Genomic DNA, 24,024 nt, shown 5'->3' with positions numbered 1-24,024 from the left:
TTTCTTAGGGCGAGTGTGCATTTGGGGGGCTGATGGAGACCGGAGAGCCCACGGCGCGGCTGCAGGCTGGGACCGCTCCCGCGCGATAGCAGACCTGGCACGGCGCCCCCCAGCGGAGCGCAGGGACCCCCGCAGCCCGGCGCATCTAAGGCGGACCTGCCTGGTCTCCAGACGGCGCGCGCTCCCCAGCTCCGGGACCATCGCGCGGGGACCCGGCCGCGGCCAGAGCGTCCTCTCTACTTCTCCCTCCGCGTCTCTGCGGAGCAGGTGGGAACAGGTTTACACAGCCGGGAGTGGGACCAAGTGGAGCGGAGCGTGGGCGGGGCTCGGGAGGTGTGGCCCTTGGGGCGGGGCGCACGGTGTCCGCGCCGGAGCCAGCGGCCCTGCCAGAGCCCGCGGGCGCCCCAGATTCGGTGCCAAGATGACCGCCAGCAAGCGAGTGGCGAAGGTAATCGCGTTTGGGATGACGCCTTTCTCGCGGCCCTCGGTTCCCCGCTCCCGCCGTCCTCTCCGCCGCTCCTCCAGCGCTTTATCTATCTATCTATCTACCTACCTACCTACCTACCTATCTATCTATCTATCTATCTAGGCTGGGTACCGGGGTGGCCGAATCCCAGGCATCCCCGCCCTCTCGCTAGAAGAAAGGGTCTGCCAGAGGGTCCGGAGCTGGAGTTTGGGGTTGGGGTGGGGAGGGTGCCTATGGGGTGGGAATGTCACTAGCTTCCTGAGCCGTACTGGGGGTGACGATGAGCCAGTTCCCCCAAACTGGTTTCAGTTTCACTTTTCCTGGAAACTTGTAACCATTGAGTGCATCTGGATGCAGAAAAGGCCCTCGGGGCCAGGCGCTCAGCTGCAGCGATTATGGGGTGGTCTACGAACAGCGATAACCAGAACCAACTCCTTGCCTTGGAATAGCCCATGGCCCATCCCATACTTTGATACCTACATTATCCGAGTTCCGAAAGGCGGGGAATGCTGCTTAGGATGTGTGTGTGTGTGTGTGTGTGTGTGTGTGTGTGTGTGTGTGTAGGAGCGATCTATGGGTGTTCTCTGGAAGAAACGAAACGGAGGCAGCCCTGGAAGGCTTCCTGGAGTAGGTGGTCTGGTTGCATTCTTTAGGCAGATGTCGAATATGTAGGATAATGGCCCTGTGCTAAGAGGTAGCAGGGCAGCGACGAACAAAAATCCTATCCCTTTGGACTTTCATTCCTAACAGGGACACAACTTGAAGTAAGATCTGTAAGGATAGGGAGGGAGCAATTTTCCCCAGGAGGTGGGAAAATCCAGGGTGTTTGCAGGATTGGGGTGTGGCCAGAATTGGAGGGAGAGGGGGAGGAAGAGCAATTCTGGTGAGGTGACATGGGCATCCCCCCCACCAACCTTTGGAGCTCCTGCTAGTGCCCCTCTGCTCTATGCACTTAAGGGGCAGACAGCATTTTCTTGTCAGAGGCCGGGAAGGGACATCTATCTGTACACTCAGAGGAGGCTCAGCCCAGAAGAACTGAAATCTGAAGGTTGGCAGTGAAATGGGGCAGAGGGTCTTCCCCACCAAGTGGGGAGAAGACTGGAGCTGGTATTTGTCACTGATGGTCTTAAGCACTCGGGATGTGGGGGTGTGGGGGGTATTAACTCAGGCAGTTTACATAAGTTATTTCATCTAATTCCCCTAGCAGCTCTGTGAGATAAATAATACCCCCCCCCTTTTTTTCAGTACTGGGGATTGAACCCAGTGGTGGTTTACCACTGAGTTACACCCTCAGCCCTTTATGCTTTGAAACAGGGTCTCACTAAGTTGCTGATGCTGATCTCAAACTTGTGATCCTCCTATGTCAGCCTTCTGAGTAGTGGGATTGCAGTAGTGTGCCACTGCACTTAGCTAATGCTCCATTTTTACAGATGAAGAAATTGAGGCTGAGAGAAAATAACTCAGCTGTCCAGGGTCATTCAGTAAGGAATGATGGAACTGAGCTTGGAGCCCAGGCTCCTGTCATGGGTCCTCAACTAGCAGCTTCTCTATCCCTTTCTTTTGTACATATGGCCAAGTTTCATTTTATTCACAAGTAACATTTTTTGTTTTTTTTAATATTTGGTTAAAAAAAATACATGTTTACAGTTGAAAATTTGGAGGAAATCAGCAGGCTTGTTCAGTGGCTTCTCTACTTTCATTTTCGGTTCCTCTAAGTCAGGTGATTTCCCATGCTGTCTTGGGAAAGAACTGTCCTAGCTTGAGTTTCAACATCCTCGGGCTTTGGGAAAGTTTTGGCAGAACTCACCTAAAAGAGATAAAGTCCATGTGTTCCCAGTTATAGAAAGATACAGAAAATGCCCATTGCAAATCTTGACCTTTCAGCCTTGGGCTTCATTCTTGCCAAAGAGTCAGACAATACTGAGAGCAGGATTTATAGTAGTAATGATATGCCCATTGTCTGGGGTAAAGATAAATGAGGTCATGGAGTCTGGGTGGAGCAGTTTGTTGGGCAGACAGGAACACAGGTGAGAGATACGAGAGGCGGGAGAACATGTCTCTGTTGGGCAGGGGGAAAGAAAGTTCAGATGGCCACATAGTGGTGAAGGACCCCTCCTCAACTGTGGGCTGGGTTTGGCGCTTTCTCTCCAAATCCTTTGTTTACACAAGGATTTCTCAACCTTGTGACTATTGACATTTGGGGCCTGGTAAATTACTTTTTTTTTTTAAGTGCTGGATGTTGAACTCAGGGCTGTGCGCATGCTAGGCAAGCCACCGAGCTATACCCCTAGCACCACCAGGTAATTCTTAGAGTTGTTTATCAATATCTCTAATCTTTACCCACTAAATTGCAATGGAAAATGTTTCTAGGCATTGCCAAATGTCCCCTGGGAGGTAAAATCAGCCCTAGTGGAAAACCACCCATTCATCTTTCCAGTGAAATATGACCTGGCCTTGAATTTGTATTATCCCCTCTTTTCCCAAATGAAAGGCTCTGTAGGCCCATGGGATGGATCCCCCAAAGGGCTGGGAAGTGCCCTTTGAGAAGTGGGGCATGCTGAGGCTCACGTCTTGGAGAGTCACAATACACCATAGCATTCTAAAGGCTCTGAGAAGTCCTGCAGTGAAGGAAGCGGTTTTGCTTAGTTTTCCCAAATATACTTGACCGTGGAACCCTTTTCCTGTAATAACCATTAACCTTCCATGGGACACCTATCCACATTTGCCTGGTCTAGGCCCTGTGCCTTGGTGCCTGTCCCCTTCTCTGCATGGCAGACTCCTATTTATTCGGCACAGCCTGGCTCACAGTGTGCACCCTTTGCGGAGCCTCCCTGCTTCTCTGTCTTTCTTATTATGAATCCACACATAATAGGACAGGATTAAGTACCTGGATTTCAGGAAATAAAGGTTCCTAAGACATATGTTCCCAAGTCTCAATACCTGGAAGAAGTGATCACCTACTCCTATGTCTAGTACCCCTAGTGGTGAGGCCAAAATCAGATGTTTTAAAGCACACAGTGCCATGCGGCATACCTGCTATATGCTCAGTAAGTGGGGGCTTTAACTTTGCCAGGTTCTGCTCCCAGAATGGCTTGCCCTTGGGGCGGGGGCGGGGGCTGAGGTAGTAAGTACCAGACCCACTGACCACTCAATTGCCTCTTCCAGGAGCTGGAGGATCTGCAACAGGAACTTCCGCCTTACCTGAAGCACCTGTACTGTGATGATACCAATGTCCTGGTGTGGCATGTGCTCCTCCTGCCTGTGAGTGTCCATGGGGGTCCTGGCTTTGGATGCGGGGTACCATGGGCCAGTGGCCTGGGCAGGGAGGGTCTGGGTGAGGTGAGAATGTCCCCTGCCTTGGGGCTCTTGTCCTGAGGTTATCCTTGGTGGAGGGGGTCTCTCCCTGGATTGATTGCTCTGAGTTCCTGGGAGATTGCTGAATATGTCAACGGACTTTTGGACTTATTAGAGACCCTTCCTCAGTAGCCACCAAGGCCACCCCAGAAGCTTCAGACAAACAGCGTCAAAACGAAGGAGAAAACTGGGTACGGTGACATGCCTCTGTAGTTCCCAGGTGCTTGGGAAACTGAAGCAGGAGGGTGGCTTGAGTCCAGGAATTTGAGGTTGGCCTTGGCAACATGGTAAGACCCTGTCTTTATAAAAGAAAAGAAAAGGGGTTGGGGATGTGGCTCAGTTGGTAGGGTGCTCGCCTAGTGTGCACAGGGCCCTCGATTCAACCTCCAGCCCCACCAAAAAAAAAAAAAAAGGAAGAAAAGAAAGAAAGAAAAGCTGGGTGTGGTGGTGCACGACTGTAATCCCAGCAGCTTGGGAGGCTGAGGCAGGAGGATCATGAGTTCAAAGCCAGCCTCAGCAATTTAGCAAGGCCCTAAGCTACTTAGTGAGACCCTGTCTCAAATAAAAAGGCCTGGGGATGTGGCTCAGTGATTAAGCACCCCTGGATTCAATTCCTGGTTTAGAGAGAGGGAGAGAGAGAGAGAGAGAGAGAGAGAGAGAGAGAGAGAGAGAGAGTCAGTCTCTTGGACCTTTGCAGGCTTTGTCAAGGGGTAGGACTGAACTTCTAAGTTTCTGAGTTAATAGAACCTGCTCCCCAAAACCAAAATGTATTTTGTTTTCTTTCGAAGATCTTATTTCAGAAGATCACCCATCTCTACTGTTCTCCTTTCTCTCTGTTCATTATTTGGTAGCATCTTGATAAAATCTCCCTTTGAGATTAATATTGAAAGAAATATTCCCAAGAATCTAGCAGACTATGAGATCTCAGTTTTGTCATCTAATTATTGGTACTGAAGACATTATCTTTGAGAAATTCATCTACACACCTTTGGTGACTTGAAAATAAAAATTATTTTTATTATTACTAGCTTTTTGTTGCTCAAAGCTCTTTTGGAATATTAAAATAGCAAGATGTCTCATTTAACCCAGAACTTGGGAGTCAGTAGGACTTCCTCGGCTAAGTATAATGCAACTTGAAATCCTTGGTCTTGTCCAACTTCACTTGATAGATGAGGAAGCTGAGTCTTACAGAAGCTCAGTCACATAACCAGCTTGTGGCAGAGGTGGGACAGGTCCCAGAGCTCTCAGCTCCATCTCTCTGCAACCTCTGAAGACCTGGGCAGCCAGCAAGAAGGCCCTGCAGACAGGATGCAGGATGCCCCCGCCCTGATCTGAGGCCTTGCCCTGGGCCTTATCTCTACCTCACAAGGCCTTTTCTCATTATCAACACCATAAAAACCGGTCATTCTCTTTATCTACCCAGTTGTTGCTTCATTTTACCTCAATACACCCATGGCCACTGTGGGTTTCCAGTTTACCCCCCATTAAGAAGGAGCTCTGCGAAGATCCTGGCTCTGGGCTTGGTGCAGCTCAGTGGTAAAATGCTTGCCTAGCCTGTGAGAGGCCCTGGTTCCATCCCCAACAAAAACAGAAACCAAACAAAACAAACCCTTGACTCTGCTGAGAGGTACTCATGTCATTCTGGCTTCCTTTGCCCTGCGCTTTCAGTTTGAAGGGTCAAAGGACTTGGGGCTTTGGAACCTGCCCAAAGGCCTCTGTGCAGAGATCACCAAGTTCTGGGGTTCCTTCCTTCTACGGGTATAGAACATTGGTCCTGTGAGGAGATGTAAAATCGACAGTGCTATGTCTCTGTCCCAGCCCCACCACTGTGAACTTGTGCTGAACTTGACGTTCCTTATTTGAAAATGGAGATGCTGGTAGATGTGAGTTTTCCTATGGATCATAATAGCTGACATATATACAGTGCTAGCCAAGTTCAAGGTCCTGCTCTCAGTTGTCATTTATTTATTTATTTTTAGTACTGGAGATTGAATCTAGGGGTGTTTTACTACTGATCTACATCCCCAGCCCTTTTGAGACAGGGTCTTGTCAAGTTGCTGAGGCTGGCCTCAAACTTGTGATCCTCCTGCCTTAGCCTCTAAGTCACTGGGATTACCTGTGTACTCCACCATGCTCAGCTTTGTTCTAAGTTTTTTTTTTTTTTTTTGACATAAAGTCAATCATTTCATCCTCACCTAAACCTTATGGAGAAGTGTACTGTTGTCCCCATTTGGAAGCACAGAGAGGCTAATTCCTTACCCAAGATCATATAAGTGGCAGAACCAAGATTCACATCCAGGTAGGTAGCTCCAGAGTCCATGTAACCCCTACACTCTTCTGCATGTCGACCATTATCTCAGAGAGCACAGAGTAGGTGCTCAAGAAAGTCTTCAGGCCATTTCAAGCCTGGAGGACCTCCTACTGGTTTCTGGAAGTTCCCAACCCCTAGGGAACTCTGGTCCTTGAGTTGGTACTTTTCAAAAAACTGATGGTAAAATATATATGAACAAACTTTACTGTCTCAACCACTTTTTTTTTTTAGACAGTGTTGCCCAGGCTGGTCTCAAACTTGCAGTCCTCCTGCCTCAGCCTCCTGAGTTGCTAGGATTACAGATGTGCACCACGCTTGGCTTCATTTTTAAAGATGTTGCTCAGCTGAGTGCAGTGGTGCGCAAATGCAATCCCAGCAACCCAGGAGGCTGAGGCAGGAGGATGGCAGGTTTGATGCTGACCTGGGCAACTGAGTGAGACTCTGTCACAGAATTAAAAAGTAAAAATAGAAAGGACTGGGTATGTAGTTCAGTGGTAAAGCACCCCTGAGTTCAATCCCCAGTACCTGGGGCAGGAATACAGTTCAGTGGCATTAAATATGCTTGTGTGGGTGCTCAATCGACACCACCACCCATCTCTAGAACTCTTTATCCTTCATATTGAAGTTCTGTGCCTATTCAACAATCGCTTCCTCATTTCCCTATCCTCCCAGCACCTGCTAACCAATTTTCTACTTTATTTTTCAACGAATTTGACTATTCTCTGTCCCTCACATAAGTGGCATAATGCAATATCTGTTGCTTTTTCTGGAGTATTTCATTTAGTGCAATGTCCTCAAGGTTCATCCATACTGTAGCCAGTACTTCCTTTGTAAGGCCGAATAGTGTTCTACTGTGTGCATATGCCACATTTTGTTTATTCATCTGTTGATAATACCTGGTTTGCTTCTATCTTCTGGCTGTTGTGAATAATGCTTCTGTGAACACCAATGCACATTGGTATGCAATACCTGTTCATGTCCCTAATTTCAATTCTTTGGAGGATATGCCCAGAAGTAGAATTGCTGGACATATTCTCTTTTTAATTTTGGGGAAGTGGGTAACCAGGGATTGAACTTAGGGGCACTCAACCACTAAGCCACATCCCAAACCCTATTTTGCATTTTATTTACAGACAGAGTCTCATTGAGTTTCTCAGTGCCTCGCTTTTGCTGAGGCTGGTTTTGAACTTTCGATCCTCCTGCCTCAGCCTCCCAAGCTGCTGAGATTACAGGTGTGCACCACAGCACCTGGCTCTCTTTTTAACTTTGTGAGGCATTGCTGTACCTTTCCCATTTTCCATCCCCAAGCCTCTGAGTTCTTAGCATTTCCTCATTCTCTCCATTCCACCACTCACCCCACAATGACAACCTTCTCTTCTACTTGCTAACAACTAGAAGGAGAATGGTCTATCCTTCTCCTGGGCTGTCTTCCAGAAAAACCATAAAACTGAGATGGTCCTTGTAGCTCATCTAGTCAAACTTTATCCGTTTTTCAACTGAGGAAACTGAGATCCAGAGATGAGAGATGGCGCACTCTTGGTCAGACAGTGAAAGCCAGGGTCACATTTTCTGATACTAGTGTCCTTTTGTGATTCCACCCTTCCACTAATCTGTGGCTCAATTGCCAGATGAATGAAGGTGCTCTTGATTTTTCCTGGGGGCACAGGATGTCTGAGACCCTGGGATGGGGACAGGGGCAGAAAGGCCAGTCCAGGGCCCCGGAGGAAAGTGATCTTCCCGGAGCAGCTCTGCGTCAGAGCTCAACCTTTCTCTCTGCACAGCACCAACCTCCCTACAACCTCAAGGCCTTCAATCTGCGCATTGACTTCTCCAAGGAGTATCCATTTAAGCCGCCCACGGTGAAATTCACAACCAAGATCTACCACCCCAATGTAGGTGAGAGTGGGGAGGTCTGCGTGCCCCTCCTCAGCAAGGAGAACTGGAATCCTTACATCAAGATTTGCCAAGGTGGGTTGGGTCTGGCCCAGAGGAGGGACTGGTCTGGGTGGAGGCTATTGGATTTAAGTTAGAAAAGCCTAAAAAAGGGGAGATAAAAAAAATGAGTATCAGTTGAACCTGATGTGGTATAGAAGGGAATCTCCTGAGATTCTGAACCTACTAGCCTGCTCCTGCTTCTGTTCCTACATCTTAGGCAGGTGAGACAGATGAACTTGGCCATGGTTCATGGGAAAGAGGGCAGATTCGGTGTAGAGGGAAGGGCCTGGGATAAAAAGGCCTGCTGCTCCATCCGTGGACTTTGGGCAAACCTCTGTGCTTTTCTGGAACACAGTGCCCTAAATGACAATGGAAGGGATTGTCCTGGTAATGATACTGCCCATCACTTAACAGAGCCCATCTAGAACTGTGCTAAGTGCATCACCTGCCAACTTCATCTAATTGCAGCAGCCATCCTCTGAGGAGGGCCATCATGAACCCACTGAACAGACAGAGACACTGAGGCAAACGAGAGGTGACACAGGAGCCAAAGTTGGCAAGGGGCAGAGCTTAGCTCACAGTGTGGTCCAACACAACTTTCTGCAGTTCTGGAAATGTTCTGTGGCTCTGCTGTCCAATACAGTAGTCACTAGCCCATATCCAGCAAATGAGACTGGATTTTTAATTTTAATTCTTTAAAAAAATTTTTTAAAAATATTTTATTAGGGCTGGGGCTGTAGCTCAGTGGCAGAGTGCTTGCCTTGCATGTGTGAGGCACTGGGTTCAATCCTTAGCACTACATAAAGATAAACAAAATGAAGTCATGCTGTCAATCTACAGCTATAAAAAAACATTTAAAAAATATTTTATTAGTTGTTGATGAGTCTTTATTTTATTTTATTTATATGCAGTGCTAAGAATTGAACCCAGTGCCTCACATATGCTAGGCAAGCACTCTACCACTGAGCTATAACCCCAGCTGCTTAAATTTAATTCTTTTTTTTTTTTAGAGGCATCAATCTTTAATAACTTACAGGCAAATGCTAAAAAATAGTTAATAATAATACAGAGAACACACATGGCTTATAAAAAGGGTTGTGGATCTACAAATGTGAGGGAGAGATCTTGGTATTTTCACACAGACACAAAAAATAAAGACTATTGTGACTGGCAAATTTAATTCTTAATTTTAATTGAATTAGATTTAGATAAGCACATGTGGTTAGTTCTAGAGCTGATGGTCTTCATCGGTGTTTTTTTCTGGGTAACCAGAAATACTTAACCCTGAGAAACAAAGATCCCTGGAGTGGTGGAGCTGCGCGGGGAGTGGTCCCTGGATGGGATTCAGGGCATCTGTGAAGCACACTTCACCTGGAACTGTGTTTGTGCATGTGCTTAGGGAGACGGCCTGCCACTTTCCCTGGGGTTCCCAAAGGCTCCTGTGAATGAGTAAAGCTATGGAGCAGCAGTCGTTTTCAATCTTTAGCCTTAGAACTCTTTTCCCCAAACCCAAGTTAATTTGGAATCCCAATATAGCAGATAAAACCAGAGTGGTTCTTGTTGAAGGGAGGGTGAAACCCAGAAACCCCATATCTCATGAGAAGCTTGTTACTGAGGACCACTGACCCACTGAGCCAGAGCGTTGGGTGTTATCCACCTAGAATGATGGGGACGTTTGTTTTCTTTGTAGAATCATCCTAAGAGATGGGATCTCCTTGGGGTCTCCCCAGAGGTGGTTCAGGGGATCCTCCTTCCAGGATTTCCCCCTCTAACCTGCTGTTCTGATCTGGCCTCTCTTCCCAGTCTTGGAGGCCCTCAACATGCTGGTGGATAAACCCAATCCCAGGGAGCCCCTGCGGGTGGAGCTCGCTGACTTGCTGTTACAGGACCCGGAGCTGTTCAGGAAGAAGGCTGAAGAGTTCACTCTTGAATTCGGAGTAGACCGGCCCTCCTAATTCCGGTCTGGCCCCTCTTTGCTTGGATCCTTTGCCGGGTGGAAGGACATACCTTGTGGACTTAGGCCAGAGTTCCTAGGAGGCTCATGCCCTGCTCATATTTTCCTTCTTAGTTGCTGCACATGACTCTATACATGGGGTGGGAGTGGGGCTGCAGGCATGTGCATGCTGTGTAGACTCATTCCCAGGTTCACCTGGCCACAGGTGTGCCCTTCCCACACCCTTTATCTTCCCCAGAGCCAGCAGAGTTTAGGTTTGCAGAATTATAGGCCGTTTCTCCAGCTGTCCCTCTTAAAGAACAGGTCATCTTCCAGACCAGCTGGTGGTAAACCAGAACCCCCCAGGACCCTGGCATTGAGGGGTGGGGGCAGAGGGAGACACGGTGGGAGGCAGGGTCCAAGGAAGACGTTATATGTTCCACTGATTGAAATCAGCCAAACTACTGAGAGGTGTGGACAGATTCAGATACTAAGCTTTTTGTTTTCCACTAATGAATCACAAAATGAAAAAAGTTTATCCTCCAGATCAGCAATCTGACTACACTTTTGAAGACCACTGCTATCCTGACAGGAGTGGGACCTCAGGCTGTGAGCTGTGTGCCCTCCAGGATCCAGGGGGAGTCATAGGACCCATATGCTGGCCACTCGTGAATTGTGGCCTTAGGCCAGACTCCTCAGTGAGGGGACGGAGCTTTCATCAGGAGAGAGGGCTGGGACTTAGCTGCCATCTAGCAACTGGTAGGGCCCTGTAGTGTGTTTTCTCTTGTATGTGGAAGCTAGAGACACCACAAGGGGAAAGAGTGAGGGGATTTCATGAAAGTGGAAGGGAGACCAGTAGAGGATGGGAGGGAGGAGAGAGGGAGGAGAGGGAAAGGGGAGGTATTGGGCAATGAAATTGATCAAATTGTTGTATACACATACAAATATAATGAACCCCACTATTTTGTATGATTATAATGCAATAATAATAATACTATAATGATAATAAAGGTGTGACCCTGTTTCTCATGTATATTTCCCAAATATAAGGGATGCTGGCCATGAGAGAATAGGCCATCCTTGGCCGGGGGTGGGGGGCTTCAAACAGCGCACAGGGATAATACCCACATTTTACAGATGATGTACCAAGCACAGGCACATCAATGGACTGCAGGGGTCTACTCTGCCAATCAGGTTGGAGCCCACACCCCTTGCAGCCATGCCAGCCTGAGATTTTGTGATGGTTGTTTGTTTGTTTTTGAGCAAACACACTGCAATGGCTGATAAAGCCAGACAGGATTGTTAACAAAATGACAACCAGCTCCAGGTTCATTGTGATGAACAATGGAACAAGGAAAACAAACAGAAGCTTCAGCCCCACAGTTGGAGGGATTAACTTAACCCACAGGAAGAACTTTCTGGTTGCCATTGTAGTAAACTCCTACAAAATTACTGACATCCCAGGGACAGAATGTGCGTTATCTCAATAGAGTCACCCCAGACCCCAGCAGCCAAGTTTGGGTATGATTTCTAGAGAAACTTCTAGCTCCGGTCCTGCAGTTCCCCAATTAGGGGAAAAGCGTGGAAAGAGCAGAAGAGAATTGGGAAAAGTGCCCCCAGTGGCTCAGAATGTACTTTGGCCACCACTTATTGAACACTCATGGGGCAGAGTCCAGAGAGCAGAAAGGCAAGACGGGGTTTTACAAAAGTATTTTTAATGCAGTTGAAGCTGGTGCTACCGCTGGTCATCTGGGCACCCTGCTGCCTCCACCCACAAGGCCTGTCAGCTCATTTCTTCTTGGTCTTCACCAGCCCTTTCTGCACGAGGCTGCGGTACAGCTCCTGGATGTAGGTGTACACGCACTTGGAGTCGGGCACTGCCAGCCGTACCATGTCATCTACCTCCAGCAGCTGGGCACAGTCTGCCAGTTTCCTGAGGGATGGGTGGGATGAGCATCAGAGCAACACAGGTGAAGGATATGGGAGCCAAGGACACGGGCAGGGTTAGCTCAGGGAGGATGAATCTTATCAAACCATGTATGTTGGAGCTGGAAGATTGTCTAGCCAGCCATCCCACTGTATGGATGAGATAACTGAGGCCCCGACTGATTTAAAACTCAAACCCAGTGGGGCATGGTGGTACATGCCTGTAATTCTAGTGACTCAGGAGGATGAGGCAGGAGGGTCCCAAGTTCAAAGCCAGCCTCAGCAATTTAGCAAGGCCCTAAGCAACTTAGCAAGACCCTGTCTCAATATTAAAAAATAAAAAGGGCTGGAGATGTGGCTCAGTGGTAAAGCGCCCCTGAGTTCAATCCCTGGTACAAAAAAAAAAAAAAAAAGAAAAAGAAAAAAAGAAACAAAACCCCTCAAACCCAGCCGGCTTTGATTCCAAAGCTTCCATGTCCTCAAATCCTTGCCTGGGAGCAGGTCTCTAATTCTACATTAACCTCCTCCTTCCATACATTTGTCTATCTGTCCAGAACTCCTGCTAGGCCAGTCCCCCAAAAGGGCAGAAAACAAATCCTAGCCACGGTGCTGGGGTGCAGCTGTAGCATCCACAAGAGCTCCATTCATTCTGACTCTGTGTATTTATTCAGAGCCTACTGTATGCCAGGAACTCTTCTAGGATCCAGGAATTCAGCAATGAACAAAGCCCAAACTTCCCCACTCTCGTGGCACTGAGAGTAATCAAACCTGTGAAGTAGATGCCACATCAAATGGTGAGAGGTGCCAGAGAGAAAAATAAGGCAGGAACAGTAAGAGTATCCGCTCCTGTGTTAGAGGGGGGATCCAGGATTTTTCTTAGGTTGCTCATGATTTTTTAAATCATATGCATATCTGGGGACAGGACTAAGGATGGAGGAAACAGCACTTACAAAGGCCCTGAGACAGCCATGTTTGGTGTGTTTGAGGGGCTGCCAGGAACTTGGCAGTCTGTCCTTTCCTTCTAACTTCCCAGGTGCCCTGTGAGGCCATTTGATACTCAGCTTTGCTGAGGCTGATAAGCTGAGCTAATTGCTGTTGGGGGCCTCACTACCCACTGTCAAGTGCTTTATCAAATAATTGCCTTTGGATGGTCTCACTTACTGGTCCTCAACCTGCCTGCAGAGGAACTGAGACTCAATATATGGGGGATTTGCTCCAGGTCAAAGTGAATGACAGCTGGGACTCAACTCTAGACCTGCCTGATGCCTTTGGCACCTGCTCTGAAGCTGGGTCTCAGCAATTCCAGGCTGCCAAAGCCACCGTGGACACTGGCAGTAGGAGAGAGGAGGGCCCCAGTGGAAATCCTCTCTTGGGGCTGAGACAGCTGGGCTGAAATCCAAGCTGGGCTGGCCAGGGAGCTGGGGGAGGGATGCAGACCCGAGCATTTCGAAGAACAAGACAAGCAAGCTCCCTGCAACCAAGGCAGTGACCTCAGCCCCAGGAGAGGCAAAACCCTTGTTTCCAGGGTGGTAGCACTGGCCTCAATTCAGTCTTGGCCGTTGCCTCCCCTTATCTCAGGATTCCATGGGAATCAGGAAAGTTCCGGAACAAAGTAGTCAAATGTAGTGACTGGGCAGGGGGCCCTTACTTTTCACAGTTGATCTTTGCACCAAACACTATGATAGGAAGCCTCCAGAGATGTTAAGTGAGCTTCCCAGTCATCCAGTGGGAAGGAGGGGTCGAGGTTCAAACCGAGGAGCCTCTGCTCTGTTCTCCTGCGGCTGTGTCCGCCTTCTCTGCTTCCTTTCCCTTTTCACTGTCCAACGCCTCCTGTCAGCCTCTAGGTGTCCTCTGATTATTCCTCCTGCCTTCCTGTGACCCTGCCTGGCTTGGCACCAGACACCAGGCAGCTGTGGGAGGCCAGTGGCCTGTGCCCTCCAGGCTGGGGATATTTGGCCGGGTCAGAGCTGAATGGCCTTCTTTCTGATGCTCACGATGCTCCCTACAGCCCAGCCCTGCCACTGCCCTCCTGCACAGAAAAATTCAGGCAAGCTCTCTACTTGTATCCACTGCAGGATTGTGGAGGACAAAATGAGACCATCCAAGGAAACCCCTTGGCGGAACGCCTGGTGCCTGCTCACTGGACTCATGAAACTGTCATCATTAAAGGTGTTTCTGAGCCCAGGGTGGGACATGGTGCTCCTCACTGCCTCTTGCCCCCACCCCAAACACCCCCATCCTATCCCATGGCAAGATAATGTGGAACTGGAAGGAACCTTCTGGAACCTTGAGTCTGGTGTGGGGTTTATTTTTCCCTTCCAGTGCCAGAGTTGGAACCCAGGGCCTTGATGGGTTAGGTAAATGCCCTTCCACCCGTCTACACCCCTCACCCAGAGCCTGGCGGTTTCCAGAGGGTATCCTTGCTGTTCTAGGACCCTACAGACGTGCCTCGGGGGCCATCTTGGGAAGGGAGGGGAGGGCGCTGAGCTCTTCCTAACCTAAAAAGTTCTCCCTTTAATCTGTTTTGTAGTTGAACATTCACTTAAAGTTTTCTTTGAGGAAATCAGCCGTGAAGAAGAAAATGTTGAGAAGCTCAGATCAATATTAATCCTTTCATGTTGCTGATGGGGACATGCGATCCCCCCTGCAGGTTGGTGGCCAGACCTGGATTAGATTAGAGGGCTCAGCTGCCCACGCCAAAGTGCTCTTACGTTCTCATTATCTAGTCCCTGTCTCTGGGCTTTGGAAATACATATGGGGTCCTTCCCTGGGCCTCAGAGTTGCCCTCTGCACAGCCCTGTATCCCTCCTGGTAACTCAGAAGCATCTCCTGTGTTCCTTCCCAAGGCCGGAGAGATCTCCTGGGCTGAGCTTTTCTTGTGTAGAGGTGGGGGCCTGGGGCTAAGGCTGACTTTGGAGCAACGATTCTCTGTCAGGCTGTGAAGTGAAAAATAATCATCATAGCAACTGTGGAATCATTCATTAGATTGTGGTAACACAGCCAAAGTGCCTACTGCACTGGGTTAGGAACTGTTACAGGAGCTTGATTATTTTACTTGTTCCTTACAAGAACGCTGGAAAGGAAATATCATGCCTATTTTAAGAAGTTGGACTATGAAGGCTCAGGGAGGTAAAGAGACATGCCCAAGACCACGTAACCGACAAATGACCGAGCTGGAGTCCGACCCCTATCTCTGCAACATTCCTGTCTAAAACAGCAGGCCTGTCTCTTCTCTGTCCCTTACCCTGCCTGAATTTTCTTGATGGCATTGTCACCGTTTGATATTATTTTCACCTCTGTGTGTGTGTGTGTTTATCCATCTTGAATGGGCCCCCTGGGCGAGCAGGGGTTTTGCCTGTTGAAGCCACTGACGTTTCCCCAGAGCCCGGTGCTCCATAGATACCTGTTGATACATGAACGTGTGGCCCGACATCCACCTGACCACCACTGTCCACCCCTGTGACTCCAGCCCACTCTTAGGCGGCCCGAGCTCCCAGCGGGCCTGCATCCTGTGGCCGAGCTTACTCTGCAGTGGAGAAGGCCAGGGTGAAGTTGTGTCGGCGCTTTGTGGGGTCCAGCTCCGCGTAGTCAAAGGCATCAGGGAAGAACTTGTGGATGAGAGCACAGAAGGCCATGCCACTGCTCCAGCTGGAGGAGAAATTCTGGATATCCACGTGCTGTGGGGCCAGGGGTGCAGAGGGCCTGGTGACCCTCGGGCCAGAGGGCCTCAACTTTGCCCCTTTCTCCCTCCCTCTCTTTGGGGTTAGCACCACGCAGGCCCTCCCCAGCACCACCACCCTGGGTAAGGGTCCCCTGCCTCACCCATGGGTCCCCGTTCTGTGCTCACCTCGTAGTTTCTTGTCATGGCCCGGCACCACTCCAACAGCATGTTCTTGACCCCGCCAATGGCGGCCCCGGCTGCCTTAGTATTCCGGAACAGGGCGGTGGGGCCCGAGGCTGCCCTGTGAGAGGGGAGAGGTGTACAGGCTTCCCCAAAGGGCCCCACTGGGAGGAGTCCCAGCACCCCAATGTCAGTCCTCCTGCCCTGGCCTGGGCTGTTCCCATCGGCCCTCAGGCCTACAGCCCTCCACCCCTCCCATGGATCCCAGGGCAAGCCCAGCTCCCGCCTGCAGCCTGCTTCCTACCCGCCAAACTTGTCCACAATGGCTTTGCGATTCTGTGCACGGGGTCCCCGGGGCCGCGTTGGGACTGACACCCTGCGCTCCGGTGCCTTCTCCTTCTTCTTCTCCCCGGAAGGAGGGGACTCGGTAGGACTCTGAGGCACATCGCTGGGTGAAGACTCACTATATGCAGAGGTCAGAAGTATGAGAGGAGTTGGGACCACCCGTGGGCAAGTGCAGTTGTGGTGCCTGTAGTCAGTGTACACTTACCCTGTGCCCAGCACTTGGAGGGGACGAGAAGGAATAAAGAGGCTCAGCCTAACTTTGGGGAGCATGTGGTCTAGTGAGGCCACATGGGCAGACTAGGACCCATCTGAGATCTGACCTGAGTTTGGATCTTGGCTTTGCTTTTATTTGCTGTGTGATCTTGAGACTGTCACGTCACTTCTCTGAGCTTCAGTTTCCCCATCTGTAAAATGGGGATAAGAATACCTACTGACAAGGCGATTCTAAGGCCTGCAGAATAAGGAGAATGGGAAGCACCTGGAGATGCCTGCCACACAGCACTGTGACTGGTGTGAATAATCTGGGTGTCTTTCCCTAAGAAGGACAAGGAGGTGGATTTCTGTGGGATGCCAAGAAAGATTCTCATAATGACTGAGGTTGTGCAATGCAAGCACAAGGCTGGTTATCCAAGACCTGCTGCGTACAGGGCACCATACACTTTATGTTCATGTCATTTAAGCCTCACAATAATCCTATGAGGTGGATACAATCGTTATGCCCACTTCACAGATAAGAAGAGGTTAGGTGACATGGTCAAGGTCACACAGCTGGTGTCAGAGCCATTGTCCAAACTCAGGTTTTTGGATCATGCTCTCATGGATGATGCTGATACCATAGGATTCTGCACTGTAAGGCAAGCAGCTCCTGGGAAGAGTCAGTGATGCCGAGGAGGAGCCCCAGCTGTGGAGCGGGAGGTAGGCCATGTGTCCCTCATGCTTCCTTCTGTCTCTTACTTCTTTGGTTTCCTGGGCTCTGCCCTGGGATAGGAGGCAGAATGCCAGGAATCCTGGAACATCCTGAAATCAGGTGCTGGAGGCCCAGACAGAGGTGACGATAACTTGAAGGGAGCAGGATGTAGGGCATTTGGAGCTGAGCCCCAGAGCTTGACCTTACCTGGCTGAAGGACTGGTCTCTCCAGAAGCTGCAGAGTCTGGGCCCAGTCCATCTGCAGGAGAGAATGGGGAGGGAAGCTGGGGCTCTCCACAATGTGCCCTTTGCATCTGCCTCCCCAGGGCAGCCCCTGCAGCATCCCGGGGGTTCACCAGCTCTCACTCACCTGGGCTGAGGCTGGGGCCTTCCTCCGTGGGGCTCTCAGGCCACTCCTCAGGGGAGCTGGGTATCACCGCTGCTCCTTCCTCTGACTCTTTTTCCTCATTCTGCTCTTGCTCTTCAGTGGCATCCCCTGGCTCCTGTATTGAACAGGATCTGGTCAGGCTCACAGTCATACAAGCCCATGCCCAATGCTTTGTGAGGACCACAGAATGATCTAGAAGTCAGCCGGGAGTCACAGCGCTGCATCCCTGTTTCCCGCCACCACCCCCAGGCTCTTCACATCTGGGAGGAAGACTGGACCTTCCCAAAGGAATAAAGCAGGGAGGACTTGCTCCCTGGCGAGCAGAAGACTCCAGACCTCCTTGTTGGTGGGTGAGGGGGTGTCTTCCTCTTTTCTGCCTCACTCACCACCAACTCCTTTGCTTCAGAGTCAACCTCCTGTTTCCCATCCACCTCCTGGGGTTCTTTCTGCTCCTCCTCTTTCATGGCAGCCTTCTTCTGAGATTCAGTCTTGGTCTCCTTGTTGGCAGCCTCCTCCCCAACGGCCTCCTTGGGTTCTGGCTTGTCTTTGTCCCTTATATCAGCTTTCCCCCTAGAATCAGGCTCAGCCGCTTTCTCATCAGCCTTGGCCTCTTTCTCCTCAGCCATGGCTTCTTTCTCACCAGCCTTGGCCTCTTTCTCATCAGCCTTGGCCTCTTTCTCAGCAGCCTTGGCCTCTTTCTCCTCAGCCATGGCTTCTTTCTCACCAGCCTTGGCCTCTTTCTCATCAGCCATGGCTTCTTTCTCACCAGCCTTGGCCTCTTTCTCATCAGCCTTGGCCTCTTTCTCATCAGCCTTCTGCGTCTCTGAGGCCTGCGTGGCCTCCTCTTTTGCCTCCGCCTCCTTGGGTTCAGATTTGGTCTCTTCTTCCCCGCCAGTCTTCTCCCGAGAAGCCACTGTGGCCTCTTCCTTTCCACCATCCTCTTTTTCAGGTTCAGCCTTGGCCTCCTCCTTCCCACTGGCCTTCTTCTGGGATTCTACCTTAACCTCATCTAAGCCGTTGGCTTCCCCCTGGCTTCCCACTGGCATGCCACCCTCGCCTGGTGCTTCTTCCTGCTTTCCTGCCCCTTCTGGAGGCCCCTCTTTGATAGTCTGCCCAGCTGTGCCTTTGGTCTCCTCCTCCGCAGAGCCACCTCCTGACGTCCCAGGGTTCTCTGTGGTCGGAGAGACGAGGGTCCCATCCTCAGAGGGTTTTCCTTCCTTCTGCTCCATGTCTGGAAAGAGAAGTCAAGAGGACCTGCTCATGCTCCATCCCTGCATGAGGTAGAGACCCCACCTTCCAAGAGTTCTTGTCTGGGAGTCAGGATGCCTGTGGGTCAGGCCTGGCTCCCCCATTACTTGGACACGATACTCACATATCCACTTGTTCTGGGGTAAATGAAGGCTACAGTACCGCTTCCCCAGAGGTGGGGCAGTTGGGCCACATTGACTTGATGTTGGGTGGTATTCACCTAACCCCCGCCCCCAACACCCTCGTAGCTTCTGGCTTTGACTTTAAAGAACATTGGCTCACATGATGCCTTTTGGATGATTTTGCTCCCACTCCCCGCCTCTCTTTTCTTTTCTTCTTCTTCTTCTTTTTTTCTTTTTTTTTTTTCAGTAGCAGGGATTGAACCCAGGGGGACTGGAATTACATACATACACCACTGTGCCCAGAGATTTTGCCTCTGTGTTTATTAAGCCAGTGAAGTGGCCACACTTGGATCCTAGCATCCTGGAACACCTGTGGAATAATTGCTACTTGCCCCCCTAGAACTCAAAGCAGGCAGGAGTACCTAGACAGAATTATCTCTGTTTTGTTTCCATTGTAGGTATTTTTACAGTTACTATTTCTGGCAAGTGATATTGAGTTTCCATTTCCAACAGTGATATAAAGTGTCTTTTAAAAATACATTTATTGAATTTTAAAATAAGTTAATTCAAAGGAAGGCATTCAGGAAATTGGAGTACAGGCAGTGCTAGATGTAACTAAATCATAGAGGTGGTGTAAAAAATGCTGAAATATGGGAACCCCTGGGCCAGCTGCTCTCTGAATCACTGCCAGACTGTGGTTCTCAGAAAAGGTGGGCAAAGAAGAGTTTGTTTTGGTAAAAAATAGAATCGTATTCAGGCTAGCTTCTGCAGGGAATTCTCAGCCTCCAAGTGCTCCTGGAAGTGTGTGAGACATCATTCTCCTATTTCAGTCCTGTGGATACTTAAGGTCTACAAATAACAGGTGAGTAGCGGGACAGGTCCAACTCCTTTATTCCCCTGCCTTTCTTGAGGGGGTAGTTACAAAGAAAACAATCCCCAAATAGGGCTCAAGGCATGACTCAGACCATAAGAAAAGTGGTCACTCTTGTCACTGGCTAAAAATACTTCCTGCCCTTGGCAGTACTATCTTTCTTGGTGATAGTGCCCAGGGCACCTGGGTAATTGGGACAGAGCACAGGAGGCAGGAAGACATGCAGACAGGGACAGGGCTCTGTTCCTGCCACCCATCTGGGTCTTACTGCCCCCAGATCAGAGTCCTGGGGTCCTTAGATTTGGTGGCCTCAGCATTTCCCAGGAAGGAGGCTGGGTTCATAAAGAGGCAGTCTATAGAGTCCACCCTCCTGCTCAGCCCCCGTGGTGCAGCAGGCCCAGCAATGTATCAGAGTAAGGAGGAACATGGTCCTGGGCGGTGGCACTTCAGTAGAGAACAAGGAGGTCCTGGACCTGGCTTTGACCCCCACCTTCTAGTCACCAGATCTGAGCCCAGGTCAACTGCTTCTGACTCTCAGGGCCTTGATTTCCACTAACAATGACAGGCTTCATCTAGATCCCATTCTATGGACTGTGCTGTGTGGGAAATTAGGGTCTCCCACCATACTAATAAGGTTTCCCATGGACGTGGGAGAGAGATGTATTCTCTGACCAAAGTTCTTCTAGAAATAGCTTGCACTTCACTTAGAGTACACGGCTTCACTGGCACCCAGTGGATCTCATATGGCCCCTGGTAAAGGAAGCGTAACTTTGCCTAACCTCCAAGTTACTCATTTTTCCCCAAACCAATTTGCACGGGCTTTTTTCTTCCTCTGCTTTTTTTTTTTTTTTTTTTTTTCCCTCTTATGGGACTATTTTCCTGAAGAGCATCTACTGCCCCCTGGAGCAATACCATGTCCAGCAGGATAGGCAGAACAGCTTGTCTGAAGGAGCCACACAGCCCTTTCCCCTCCTGCTCTGTTCTTGAGGCAAAGGTGGGTGAAGTAGTGGTGAAAGTCAATGATTGGGGGTCTTCCTGGGATCAACCCCAGCTCCCACTGTTTAGTAATGTTGTGATCTTAAGCAAGCTACCTACCTTCTCTTGTTTTAATTTCTGGGGATAAAAGTAGGCCCCACCCTCAGGGGATGATGGAGGGTTAAGGAAGCCAGTTTGGAGGGAGCACAGCACACATCAGGTCTCAGGGTGGAGGTTGGATGCACCCTGCCTGTGCCAGATAAGGTCCTGACCTGGCCTCGAGGACATTTGTTAGTAAAACAAGGGAGAGAGAACTGAATGTCAGTAAGATGATGACAAGCCCTTTTTATACCCCCAAGTGTAGCAGTGTTGGGCTGAGACGCGCTGAGGACTCCAACCCCCTTCTCTCTGTCGGCACATCACCCACCAATGGCCATCCTGCATGCTCATCTCCTCAGCTCTCCACCCTCCAGACTGATCATAAATAGACGTGGAATGAAGGAGTCCCGACTGCTGAGGGGTGGGGACAACACCACCCACACCTGCACTCACAATTCCCAAGCAGTTGGCAGCTCTGCCTTACCTGGTCCTTCCTCACTCTGGCCCCTCTGAATTATTAGCCCCACTTTGCAGACCAGGAATTTGAGGCTCAAGGAACTGAGGCCTCTAGGACCAAAGTCATAGGAGAATAAAATGGCCCAGACCATAGCTAGAACCCAGGCCTCCTGACTCCCGGAGAGAAACCATACACAGACACTGCTCCCAATAGCTCCTCAGCCCAGTGTCCCTTCAGAGGTCCCACAGCAGGGACACCTCACCTGTGGGTAGAGCTGTCAGGTACGGCTGAGGAACTCCTCTCTCTTCTAAGTGCACACTACTAGGTCCTTCGTGAAAGTCTCTCCACCCCCTCCTTCCTGTCTAACTCTCTACTTCCTTCCTCCTTCCTTCCCCAGGAAGCCCCCATATCATCCCTGTTTTGTGTCTAAAGCAGCACTGCAGACAGCTCCCTCCAGCAGGAAGAAGAAATCCAGGTTCCAAGCCCCAAAGAGCATGAAGGATGCCTGTTGTTTCTACTGATTTCCCCACCACCCACCACTACCCAATCCATCTTCCAGTGGACTTGAGGCACCCCCTCTTCCCACTCTTCCCACTTGGCCAGAGACCCTCCCTTGGAGGTGTTCCTCTCAACAGCTTAGAGTCCACCTCCCAACCCCACTGTACTGGCAATACCCCCAAAGTCCCCTCCACCCTTTGAGGTCTTCCTCATGGATGGCCACCTGCAGGCTACTCTGTAGATGAGTTCAAGGTTACCAACTCCTCAGGATCAAGTCCCTGGGCTCTGGCATCTAAAGAGAGTTGACATAGTGGTGGAGAAAATTAGAGAGGAACCTGGATTTCTCTAATCGTAGGATCCTTCGTGGAAGCCCTGGCCCTTAGAAGGTGGGCGTAGGGATTGGCAGATGAGGAGCGACACTTAGAAAGGGGCGCAGGCCTTCTCTTACCTGGAGGCCTCTGCCTGGGCTTGGGAGCTGTCGCCTTTCTCTAGCTGAATGGCCTCACTCCCGGGCTGCCTTTAAGCCCCAGTGACTTCTAGCCCCCAGCTCATGGGCCCGCCTCCCTCCCGCTCTTCCTCTCCCCTTCCACCCCACCCCACCCCCACTGCTAGAGGCCTGGGCTGCCTGAAGAGCATTGTTTACTGCCCTGTTGGTACAACACTTTCCCCTGGACTGGGAGGCTCAGATTTCCCCTGAAGATCTGACAGGTGGCACCTTTCAATCACGCTGTGTCCCTCCCTCCCTGACCCGAGCAGCATCAGTCCTGCGATCACCTTCCTTCCCAATGTGCCCTGGCTCTGGGGACCCTGACAATCACTGCAGAGCCCATTTAGGGCCTGGTTCCCAGTCCTCTAGCCTCCCAGGCTCATCCAGACCACTGTGGCGAGGTCTTGTGCGTTCTCTCAGCCCCTGGCCCTCAATGTTCCTCCATGCAGTCTCTTTCACTCTCAGATCAAGCAGCTGCTGAAGGGTGGGCTGAGGAGGGGGTGAGTGGGCCAGCTGCTGAAGCAGAGGATGTCTCAGGCTCACACTGGACAAAGATTTGAAGGGGGAGGGGAGTCTAGAAAATACATAATTCCCGGGTTCTGTTTTGAGCTCGAGTAAGTGGTAGGCTTTGAATGCATTTCTCTGCTGAACTGCAATTTTCCTTAGTACGAAACCAAAACATGTCTTTACCCTCGCTCTGTGTCCTATGGTCTAAGAAAGGTGCCATTTTGGAGAATGTGGGCAAGAGACATTCCTGCCACTTAGGAGACTTGTGACTCCTTCAGTTAGGCTTTCCCAGACCCATCACTCAGCCACTGCCTCCATTCTGTTCCTTAAATGTATTGACTCTTTTCCAGACTCAGACTTGTTCTTCCTTCTGTTCTTTGCAAGACTGGCTCCTTCTCATCCTTCTGGACTCAGCTCAAATTTCCTTTCCTCAGAGACTCTTCCATGACCTTCAGTTCCTCTCCCGCATTTCAGCCTGTTTTGTGTTCTTCATAATACTTAATGGAATCTAAAATTACTTTGTTCATTTCCTTCTTCTCTAAGCTCCATGAATCCAGGAAATTTATCACCCATGCTCATGGATGTATGTTCAGGGCTTTGCAAATGCCTGGTGTATATTAGATGCTTGATAAATAAACAGCAAATTAACTAACAAATTAACTGATCAATAGAAGTATGGAATAGGAACTGGGGTCCTATGCCTGGGATGATCTGGAATACAGATGGTTTTGCACAGCCAGGTTTAGATGCCAATGGTCAAACAGTTCAATACGAATGGCTGCTGGCTGCCTCTAGTATTATGTTCCCTTCATCCAACCAGAGTTTATCTGTCCAAGACTGGTGAGTGCTTCTACTTCTGTCTTACTGTCCTTTTTCTTTTTCTTTTTTTAAATCCATTTCTCTCCTTATCTTACTGCCATTAGATACTGAAACCAACAAAATAGTCAATCAATCATCAAAACTTATCTTAGACAATTCTTTTACTCATTGATTAAATGGTTTTTGAATACCTACTAGGTGCTGGGAACATAGCACTGAAAACAGATCATTTTAGTAAGCAAGCCAATAAATTAAAAAAAAATATGTAGTATATTAGACAGTGACTGGTTCTATAGAGAAAAGTGAAACAGGAAGAGGATGGGGAAGTGGGGATTTTTTTGGGGGGGATGCACTTTTAGATAGAGTGGTCAAGGAAGGAATCACAGAGGCGGTGGTACAGGAGGGAAGAACTGAAGGAAGTGAGACTGAACATGGGCGAACTAGGGAAAGAGCATTGCAGGCAGAGGGAATGGCAATGGAGAGAGGGAAACATATCTGGCGTGTTCAAGGAAGAGAGAGGTGGTCAGCAAGCTGG

The 24,024-nt window shown here is 49.8% G+C and overlaps 2 protein-coding genes across 2 annotated transcripts; one reads left to right on the top strand and one right to left on the bottom strand.

Annotated features, from left to right (window-relative positions):
* Positions 1-284: 284 nt before the first annotated feature.
* Positions 285-11,891, top strand: UBE2L6 (ubiquitin conjugating enzyme E2 L6). Its single transcript, XM_081263604.1, has 4 exons — positions 285-448; positions 3,632-3,727; positions 7,913-8,099; positions 9,870-11,891. The coding sequence occupies exons 1-4, from the start codon at positions 422-424 to the stop codon at positions 10,019-10,021; spliced, it is 462 nt and encodes a 153-aa protein (XP_081119730.1). The 5' UTR covers positions 285-421; the 3' UTR covers positions 10,022-11,891.
* SMTNL1 (smoothelin like 1) lies at positions 11,698-22,282 on the bottom strand. Its single transcript, XM_081263618.1, has 9 exons — positions 22,125-22,282; positions 18,156-18,637; positions 17,793-17,987; positions 17,389-17,521; positions 17,226-17,277; positions 16,071-16,229; positions 15,773-15,887; positions 15,451-15,602; positions 11,698-11,932 (listed from the first exon to the last, which is right to left on the bottom strand). Exons 2-9 carry the CDS (start codon positions 18,633-18,635, stop codon positions 11,788-11,790), a joined length of 1,431 nt encoding a protein of 476 aa, XP_081119744.1. The 5' UTR covers positions 18,636-18,637; positions 22,125-22,282; the 3' UTR covers positions 11,698-11,787.
* Between the last annotated feature and the right edge of the window lie 1,742 nt (positions 22,283-24,024).

The sequence above is a fragment of the Spermophilus citellus genome (genome assembly GCF_964194105.1).
Source record: "Spermophilus citellus genome assembly, chromosome: 2".
In the NCBI taxonomy this organism is placed as follows: Eukaryota; Metazoa; Chordata; class Mammalia; order Rodentia; family Sciuridae; genus Spermophilus; species Spermophilus citellus.
Note: the sequence above shows the minus strand (reverse complement) of the source record. Positions and strands in the feature narration are given on the sequence as shown.